Source organism: Patella vulgata, chromosome 4, assembly GCF_932274485.2.
Source record: "Patella vulgata chromosome 4, xgPatVulg1.2, whole genome shotgun sequence".
In the NCBI taxonomy this organism is placed as follows: domain Eukaryota; kingdom Metazoa; phylum Mollusca; class Gastropoda; family Patellidae; genus Patella; species Patella vulgata.
In genome coordinates, this window is record NC_065882.2 from 66,320,287 (window position 1) to 66,331,327 (window position 11,041).

At 32.0% G+C, this 11,041-nt stretch overlaps 1 protein-coding gene across 2 annotated transcripts; it reads right to left on the bottom strand.

Moving 5' to 3' along the window:
- Window positions 1-1,304: 1,304 nt before the first annotated feature.
- Window positions 1,305-10,968, bottom strand: LOC126817753 (calcium and integrin-binding protein 1). 2 transcript variants are annotated; one of them, XR_007679118.1, is made up of 8 exons: window positions 10,806-10,968; window positions 8,006-8,040; window positions 7,449-7,548; window positions 5,489-5,636; window positions 4,776-4,885; window positions 4,100-4,188; window positions 3,643-3,781; window positions 1,305-3,584 (listed from the first exon to the last, which is right to left on the bottom strand). XR_007679118.1 is itself a non-coding variant. In XM_050544901.1 (7 exons), the coding sequence occupies exons 1-7, from the start codon at window positions 10,854-10,856 to the stop codon at window positions 3,760-3,762; spliced, it is 555 nt and encodes a 184-aa protein (XP_050400858.1). In that variant the 5' UTR covers window positions 10,857-10,968; the 3' UTR covers window positions 1,305-3,759. The 2 variants fall into 2 exon arrangements, 1 of the variants encoding a protein (XP_050400858.1); XM_050544901.1 differs by having other exon boundaries at window positions 1,305-3,781.
- Between the last annotated feature and the right edge of the window lie 73 nt (window positions 10,969-11,041).

The following is an 11,041-nucleotide window of genomic DNA, read 5'->3' on the forward strand; positions in this document are numbered from 1 at the left end:
CACTTTTCTCATATTTTATGTTTTGATATTCATATCATTGGAGTAAGACAGGGCTAACATATGGTAGTAAATGAAGGGGGACCCCATCACACTCAAACTATTTCACAAGACAAAACTATGGACAGGACATAATTATAGACTTATAAACCTGTAACGGTAAATCTCTTTGATCTTTGGGGTATATTCTATGCCCAGAATAACTTGCGGTCTGAAATTCGGGGCGGCTTTGAATATATACAGGAGAATTTGGGGTTATTCTTCCAGGGTAGGTTTGTTTTTTTTTCCATAAGAAAACATGATTTAAGGTTTTTCTTACTGGAATTCTGGGGTATTCTCATTTTACCTACTTTTAAACATAGACGATTTATAAGCAAGATAAGGCCCTCGACTTTGGTTTTGCTGGGGAAGAAGGCTTCAGAAAAAAAAACTTTTTCTCTGGTTATTTTCTTCAGTCTTTCTTTCCCCAGCATAACCTCAGTCTGGTGTTTTATCCTACACACCACAAGTGCATCAGATGAATGAATACAGGGGTCTAGCCGTAAGTATCCACTGCGCTGTAAAGTCCCTGGGCCTGTAGTAATACAGACTTCGCTCAAAATGAAAAAAAAAACCAAACAATAAACCGAGGTCTTGTGTACAAATTGGCATGCACGTAAAAGATCCCTTGGCAGTTGGAATTCGATATAAGAGTAGGCCTTGGTGCCGCTGCCCGGGAAAAATTTCCCTCATAGTACACTGTATGGCGTATGCCTGTCTTCATTAGCCCAGTTTAGGAGCAAAACAGAAGGACGTTAAACCCCATTTCATTTCCTCGTCACAAACTCTGGGTCAAAACTACACCAATTAAGTTTATTCAGGACTAAAAGAAAGATGGTTGCTATATTTATGGCTGTTCTTTCAATCAGTTGCTAGGGGTCACTATTTAACTCGTGATAAACAGCTAGCACTCAAGGCTGAATACATCCTAGTACTTTTACACACTTGAGTGTGAATATTTTTCTTGGTAGTTGAAGAGTCGCAGTAATTGGGAACAGGGTTTTCCAGTACTGTTTTTTAACTGAGTGAGATGATATATGTAATCCAGTGTACGCTCAGACCAAAGAATCTTCACACCCGTTACAAAGACCACAGATCAACCAATAAAATATAATAAGCATCTGTAGTGCCACAAATCATCTTCAGTTATCAGTGATATGAATAGCTGTTTTCTAAATTGAAATTTGGAGCATCAATTTCACTACACATAGGAAAGTCTACTTTCATTTTTAGGCCACTGGACACCCTCAAATGATCAAATTAAGGAATATGCGGTTAAATGATTTTTTTATTCAAAAAATATATATATAAATAATGTCAGTGTTCAATAAAATATTGAGAAATAATTTGATTAAATAATATTTCCATTAATACATTCACAGAATTTTTTACAAATATAAAGGCTTAAATCCTTAAATAAAAATATTTTGTAAGCTTAAAACAGGGGCCAGGTAACTTTTTGTTTTTGGTTGCTTTGTGAGATCTCATCCTAGGTAAATATGTTAGGTATTACAAATGATTAAAAGTCCTGGCTTCTATTCCTGCACAAAATTATTTTTAAGTTTTAGACAGCTATTAAATATTGAACAAGCAAGTCGAGCAGACAAATTCAAGAAAGAATTCTAAAAGAATGTGTTATGATACCCAATAATAGGTAAATATATGATATACAATAATGGGTAAATAATTCAATAAGAATGTGTATGATATACAATAATTGGTAAATAATTCTATAAGAATATGTATGATATATTAAAATAAGTAGGTAATAAAATCAACGTGAATCACAACCACAAAACTACCATTATAAATAAGATTAATAACTATTGCAGGTGAAGAAAAAGCAAGAGAGCTTAAAGGTTTGTTGTAGAGAAAATACAACAGAACAACCGGAAAAGGTTGAAATGAAAGGTATATAATTTTATCAAATAGAAAGGTTATGAATGGGAATACATACATTTATACTGAATCCACATAAGGTTTTTAAATATTCTATTTTTATTTGTCATATTTAGCAATATGCAGCAGGTTTTTTTTTATGTATAAAATATTTTGAAGCACAGTTAAGATTCATATTAAGTAAAACTTAGTTTTATATACTGGGGTAATATACATGGAACCTTTATAGCTTTATCCTCTTAAACCAGCATTATAAAAATGATAAAATACCTAACACACTTGGTGTTTTTATATTTACTTTACGTAATGTCCAGTAATCAACATTTTTTACCTGGTATATTATACCGTTAACACATAGTGGTATTGATTTTAAATGCATATTTAGATCTAAAATTATCACAAGTTTAAAATAAATATTAAAAATACATGTATAACAGATGAAAATAATATTTAATTATAATAAAATCATAAAATGTCAGTATTTACAATAACATTGCTGTTTTCTTAGATAAAATAATGATTTTTTGGAAATTTTGGGAAGCCAGAAAGAATTATATATTTATATTTACACCTTTTATACATATCAATTAAAATATATTAGTTTTATAATATTGATTATATTTCTAATTTTGTTAAATGATAAAAACATAATATAATACTCTTGAACAAGAATTTATTACAACATAAAATAATAGCAGGGGTAGGCCTATATTTTATTCTAAAATTAACATTTTTGTCCTGGATGTTTACTTTAGCTGTACCTTTTTATTTTAAACTTACTTCTGAGTTGGTATATGTATATTTTTTGTATATTTTCTATCTATACCTTATTTCTTAGAAAAGGGGTTCAGGAAGAAAAGGTACAAACAATAAGCAGGTGTAGGTAGGAAGAAAATAAAGACCATTTGTACATTTTCATCCTAACTGATTTCCGAATTTATACACCAGGTAACCTGGTTTTCCTCGAGAACTATCCATGCAAAAGAATGAATATATACCCCTGATGGTACTGATAAATCAACTGTAGTTGTCAAGGCTTTCAATCCACCCACAAATTTAATTATTGTCATGAAATTAATGTAGCTTACATGGTATTTTGTTATTTTACCCAATAATTTCCATAGTTTGGTTTTTATTAAAGAAAGGTCATCTGCAAGTGTATGCATCCTGATTGATTGATAAAAAATTATATTTTCAAAACATACATGTAATGCAAATTGCCAAACAATGATCTTTGATTCCCAAATAAGTAAAAATGATTGAATCACACATAAAGGATAAGACACATGGGTGACAACAATATATATATTGATGTATGTGAAATAAAATGAAATTCTGTTTTTATAGTTTGTTAAGATTCGCACAAGAAATAAAGAATCTCACATAATGGCTGAAGTTACAATAGTGGAAGAACAGAGTTTAAATTCTTGTATTATGTTGTAGCAAATTTACATTGCAATTAGAGTTATTTTGTACCAAACTGTGTCCCATTTACAATAGATATTAATAACAAAAACAAAATAGAATCAGTCCCAATACACTGATTTAACAATATTTAATGCCAGCATGAAAATAATCCTAAATTAAATATGACCTGTTCACAGTGAAAACTATTTCTTTATGTTCCTTTTGAATATGGGTTATTATTGACAAAGATGTTCTCCACGTAAAATACTGAAACAAGATCATATTTCTAATATTTTAAACACAAATCTGTCTGGGAATAGTAATATAAAGTTTGGTTTCTTTATTCTGCATAATTACTGTAATACTTTATGGTCCCACAACCACTGAATGTTGGGTCTGATCATGTCAACTTCCTTATTACAGCCGAATGCGGAATGAACTGAAATTAATAAATAAAGAATTGAACTATATTATAAAAATGTATATTTCCAATGGACACATTAAGAAACTACTATATACTGATTATGTTAACTTATAATTGACCCCATCTTCCAGGCAAAGTTTTCATGTAGTCATTACTTTCAGGTGTATTATTTGCTCCTGTCCATGATCTGAAGCCACAGTGTCGGTATAATTAATAGATCATTACAGACGGTAAGACAGGTCACTCCTGCAGGGATTTAAATAATGACCCCCAGCATAGCAGACATACACACATTATCCACACACATTACAGACAGCTAACAATTGTACTCACTTAATAAAATCAGGAGCTTTAGATATAACATGTTCGAACTCAGCAAATGATAAAAATTCATCATCATCTAGATCAGCTTCCATAAAAATCTACAATCATATCAAATGAAATTTATTATTTTTCAAGAGACAGTTTCCAGAAAGTGTCTGCTCCTTAATCACAGATTATTTAGGTAATGTAATGGACACCATCTTGATAAAATATTTGTTAAAATTAACAGTATCATTTTTAGAGACGTTACAATTCAGATTATTTGATATTTGTGGACTGCTGCATTGTATCCAAAATATTTGACCAATAAATCACACATTAGATCAGTGATTCTCAACCAGTGTGGCACGAGATGGGAAAAACCATGTGATCCCAATTGAGAATTCACTGGTGTCTACTGTCAAGTTCATAGCTGTGTTTTTATTTTATTTTATTTTGAGTCATTCCATGTGTTTATGGCTAGTCTGTGTCTACAGTTGTATGCTTTCTATGTTTATATTTTGCAAAATCAAAATATTTTTCATATATCTTTAGCCAGGCGTGACGCTATTTTTTCATGTGTTCCAAGGTGTGCCGTTGGCAAAAAAAAGGTTGAGAAACACTTCAATAGTTATTTATAGATAAAGTATCGGACACTTTTTTGATTAATTATTTTTTAAGAAAAAAAATTATTTCAAAATATTACATTATCAATCAGTTGCTGCATATCTTCTTCAGATAAATTTTGTTCCCCGGTTAATCTGTCTACAACTTGCTTTAAATCACTACCAGATATCATATCATCTTCGTCAAAATCTATAAATACAAAAAAAAAAAGGATAGATATCATTCTGCTTCTTCATACCAATAATTAACTTCACCATATAAATGTAATAATAATAACACAACATTCAGGAAAGAAATATACACTAAGTTTGAAAAACGATTCTGAATTTGGACAGGGTTCAGCAGAAATACAGCAAGTTTGAAAAAAAAATGTTTCTGAATTTTAATATATAGACAAATTTTACAAGATCTCAGTGACAGGGGCGATAACTTGACACAAAATTCATATACAACTTTAAATTTTGATTTGGTTTTTCCATAAGACTATCAAAAGTGTAACAAGTTTGATAGAATTTCCTTTTTAAATAACTATGACCTCTACATTCTTTAAAGAAATGTGAACAGACCTGGGTGTTAATAATATACACTCACATATCAAAATCAGCTAATATGAATATGTTACATACAGTCATTACAATTATTGGATACTGGATTAACCTATGACAGTCCAGTGACACTTCCGGGAAAAAATATTATGATCTATTGACTCATCACATTCACTACATATTTTACATAAAATATTTATAGTATGTAGTAAATATTGTTTGCCAAAAAAAATAAAGAAACATTTACCATAGATTCTAAAAGCATATTCTACTTTGACATTTTTAGGAGCTTGATCACTGAAAACTGACATCATATCTAGAAAGTCCTCAAATGTCATCTCACCATCTCCACTTGATGAAAAAACTTTACAAATTCTATCTTTGAATGGATTCACCTGTCAAAACAATATTTTAAATAAATGAAAACAATAATATGCATCATATTTTCATATCCTTGGAACCTTTTTTTGTACCACTGATTTCACCAGATATATAGGAATATTACATGAAAACAAACCAGCCAGCGGTTTGCCATGCAAAATATGGCCATATTTTGCAAGAGATTGCCAGAGAACGAGCTAAAAAAAAATGTGATATGCAAAATATGCCCACATTTTGCAAGAGATGGACAGAGAACGAGCTAAAAAAAAAGTGTGATATTTTGTACAATCAGGGGTCATAATAAGTTACGGTCCGATATGCACGAAAGGAACCTAGATATTTTGGACATAAACATATATTTTAAGTTTCATCAAATTCGGATAAAAATTGTGATTTCTAGAGGGTTCACAACCCTTACATACTTGACACTTTTTGCATACGTGGAGCAGCCATTTTGTCTGGCAGATTCGGTCTGACCTTTATGAAATTCGAAATTAACCATCATTATGGTGTAACGATGATATATTCAAACATTTTTTAAATCGGATAATGATTGTGACCTATAGAGGGACCATAAGCTAAAAATGCGATTTTTCGTACAATCAGGGGCCATAATCCAGGAAGTTACGTTTCGATAAGCGCGAATATCAAAAGAAACCGATATCTTCGGGTTATAAACATACATTTCAACTTTCATCAAAATTGGATTTAAATTATGACCTCTAGAGTGTCCACAAGCTAAAAACGATATTTTTTATACAATCAGGGGCAATAATCCATGAAGTTACGTTTTGATACTTGCCAATTTCGAAAAAAAGAAACCAAGATCCTTGAGAGATGTAAACCTAATTTCCAGTTTCGTCAAAATTGGATAAATATTGTGACCTGTTGAGTATCCAAAAACAAATGGTAGCCACATGAAAATGTGGGCGTACAACAAAACAATTCTAAGGAAAAAAAATTACTGCATTTTAATCGGAGCTATGTTTCTACAATGAATATCTTGTTGTTTGCTGAACAATCTCAATACAATTTAGCATTATATCAATCATACTGTATTCAGTTTATTAAGCAGTATTCTAATTTAGGAGATCAAAACCAAACGTTTGGGTTAGAAAATGTTCTGATGTGGATAGAAGTCAATAAAATTTGAAACTGGATCTAGACTTTTCTAGATCGAACAATAAGTAAATACTGAAAAATTTAATGTTTAAATATTTTGAATGGTTACTAAGACAGAGAAAGCAGACAGTAATCCCCAGACAAACAGCAACTATAGAACTCAGCCAATGCAAGTCATTTCTATTGATCAGTATAGCCCATTCAAGTGTAACATTTATTCTTCTTTATTCTTCTTTCTTCGGAGTAGGACGTTAAACTCCATTTCATTTCATTACATTTCTTTCTTCGGGGGATTGGATGGCTGAATGGTAAGCGTGTGCGCACTGTATCATAAAGTCTGTCATTGAGTCAAGTGGCGTGGTTTTGATTTCCCAGTTGTATGTAGGGTCGCCTGTCCAACCTCATGGGTTTTCTCCAGGTCCTCTGGTTTCCTCCCACTGCTAAAGACCCCTACGCGCTAGCGAATTATTGAAATAAAATCAAACCATGTTAGTCCTGAAATAACCTAGTTTGTGTTGAGAGGACGTTAAACCCCATTTCTCTCTCTCTCTCTCCTCTTTCTTCACACAAAACGATCCAAAGAATTACTCCCTAATTCATATATTTTAGTACATGTGTTCAACTATACGTCAAATTTGTTTTCTTCTGCTCTCTGACTACCCAGTAACTGAAATTTTCTTTGATCATTATTATTCATACCGTACCTTAAGTTCAGGTAATTTCTGAATATCATCCATTGCTAGTTTAACATTCTTATCTAAATTAACTTTTTCTGGATCTAAGGTGTAGAATCTTTTATAAACACTGCAAATAATTCAATACATTAGATGATACATTTGCTAAAACTATTATTTGAAAAAAAAAAACAACAAAAAAACAACCTACAAATCAATTCCTTGAATACTAAAGATGCTAAGTTAGAATAATGTAATGTAAATAAAACGTAAATTAAACAATATTCATGCATTGTTGATAAAGATAATTACCAGTTTTGTTCTGTTTTAGGGTAATATTTTTTAGACACAACATGTCACAATATTATCAGTCAAATGGTGAGTCTAACACCATATAAAATCATACATACACAGCTTACTTCTCTTGTCCTGGTTAAACAACCATTATCAGTTTTGTTTACATTATATTTCCTTACATGAATATAAGCAGGGGTAAAATATACATATCTATTGAGGTCATCCTACTTCAAATAAAACCAATATTGCCATATTAACTAATGATATATCAATATTTTAAAAATACTTACTGAAGAATTTCTTTCTTTGTAAGATATGTCAGGGTCTAAAAGAAAAACAAAAAAATTAAATTGTCAGTGATATAAAATTTACCAAAAGAAAAATTCAAATATGGACCAGGAAGTTATTCCTAGGTTTGATTCTGGCAGTGCTGACTGAGAAATTTCCTTGTGATTGTCTGGCATTGATTTCTTTGACTTTGTTATTGAAAGACCGTTGGGTTTTTCAAGGAACAGTGTCTTGTTGTTCATATGGGATGAAAAACCAAGGTACTGTGTACACGTTGACAAACACATGAGTTGGAATTAAAAATAAATTAGGCTGTATGTAGCACAGGTGTCCAGGCAAAATGTTCATCATAACACACTGAATAATGCTCGTCTACATTAGCCCAGAATAATAATGTAATAGTGTCTAAAACAATGTGAGGCCTATCAGCAGTAGACCTTATTCCATTTTGTATAATGTACATTGTCAACAAATGACAATATCATCAACAAACAGAAATAAGATAAACAACAAAATGACTGGACAACGGTACTATAGCCTACTCTTATTTCCAATTCCAATTGTCAAGGATTCTATTACGTGTACATCAACATGTAACAGGACCATGGCGGTTCGTGCAATTTTAATGAACAAATGACACTGTCCTTACCAGGCCCTCGATGCTGCAATCACGGACCAGGGTAAACCTACCGAAAGGTATCGCTGCCAATATTAAATGGTCTGCTAAAATGTCTTTATCGTTGATTATGTGTAAAAAGCACAATGTACAAAGTCTTAATACCGGTAATGATCAAGTCAAATTACCTCTAAGGCCGAAGTTAAATGTAAAACGTCAAATGCAATGTGTCAAATGTCAAATGTTTTATTCAAAAATGCTGTTTTTGACCGGTCTAGATTTGACATTTCCCTCATCACATTTTACATTTGCGTTCTGCCACATCTCATTTGTCCTTCACGCTTTCTACATAGCATCTTATGCAGAGCACTAACTATGATATGCAAATGTAGGATATCACGTGACTTAACATATACTGAAACGAGGCCGAGATCAACCTGGCACACTATAAGCCTGCACACTATAAGATATTTACATTGTCTGTGATATCACCTCGGTTGAAGCGGGCGTTAAATAAAGCTATCTCACACACATAAGAATTTACCACACGATACTGAGGCAATCAACCTGGCAAACTATAAGAAATTCACTGAACAATCGTGCCTGCAATAAAATCATGTGATTGGTATGCCTATGGGTAATCCGAGCCTTTGACAAATAACATAAATTGACAGTATAGTCTATATTTAGCAATTAGGTTACTGTCGGACAGTGAAAATTTCTTTCGACAAAACAAGAAGGCTTTTTCTTTCTCTAAAGTAGGTAATTATGAATGTGCCATAAAGAAACTTACTTTTCAGTGATGAACACGATAACTGGAATTTCGTATTAAGACCCGTATTTTGACATTTTGACCCTCGCCACCGCCCCCGCACTCTCTCTTAAAAATTTGAGTACAGACTAATTACCTTTAATCCATTTTTAAAAAAAATATAATCATTGTGCCCAACAAATAATGAATATTACATGTATTTAAAGAGAGGAAAGAGTATACATGAACGTGCTTTTCACGGATATGTAACATGATATAGTGAATATCGCATCATGAACCATATTTTGACATTGCTTGTATACCCTCTTCCTCTCTGTAATCATGGTAATATAGTTTAGTACCATCCAAATTTGATCATTTTTTCACGGTACCGTAAGAAATATTTTTACAGTGTGCCAGACTGATTTCCCCTTATTGTATGCTGGCTTATAGTGTGCCAGGTTCATCTCAGCCTCATTTCAGTATATGTTAATAAGTTACGTGATATCCTACATTTGCATATCATAGTTAGTGCTCTGCGTAAGATGCTATGTAGAAAGCGTGAAGGTCAAATGAGATGCAGAAGAATGCAAATGTAAAATGTACTGAGGGAAAAGTAAAATGTAGACACACAAAAAATAGCCTTTTTCCAATCAAACATTTGTCATTTGAAACATTACATTTGACGTTTTACTTTTAACATTGGCCTTAGAAGTATTTTGACTTTATCATTACTGGTTTTAGGACTTTGTACATTGTACTTTTTACATCAATGGTAAAGACATTTAAGCAGAGCATTTAATATTGACAGCGATCCCTTCCATATAAACCACGCTGGAAAACTCTAGTGTCAGCTAATTATACTTTCTCGACCAACACCTGGACTGGATCGAACTCCTTAACTTTTGATTAGACTGATAGCACCTTACTCACTGAGCCACCAAGCCACTTACGGCACAAATAAATATCGATGACGTTTAGGTATGACATGAAATTATTGATCAGTCAAATAAAAAAAAAAACCTACATATATAACAGCTATCTAGTGTCTGAATTCATATGTTAAAATTACGTTTGGATTACTAAATTGGTAACGTAAAATAATATTTTTAATGATAATTTCGAATTTGGTCTAAGAAGACATGACAAAAACAAAACATTTAATAAATTATCTTATCATGTAGTTACTACTTTATTGACTGAGATACATCGAGATCAATGCCTTTAAAAAAAATTATAGTGTATTTCTAAACAACCTAAATTCTGCTCTCTGCAATACAATGACATCATAGGATGACATAGACATTGAATGAATGATCAATTCATCCAAGATTCGCGATTCGGGTGATCAAGTGCATTCAAAATCAAAATAACAATTAATTTGTTTCATAAATAAGGAGAATTCAAGAGGTTTGGTGTTCAATTTCTAACGTACCTGATAATCATCAAGTTCTTGCTCTGTAAAGGCACTATGTGAACCTCCCATTTTAATTCAAATATAGTTACAATTATTGGACAAAATTTGTATTATTTCCTGATACTCCGGTCGATGTTGTTATGTCAAACACAAAGTGCGTGCTACGTCACCAAAAACAGAAATCGTGACGTACACAGCAATTATGTAGATGATGGTAGCCAGGCTTTCATTGTTTTACTTCTTTATGTGTTTTG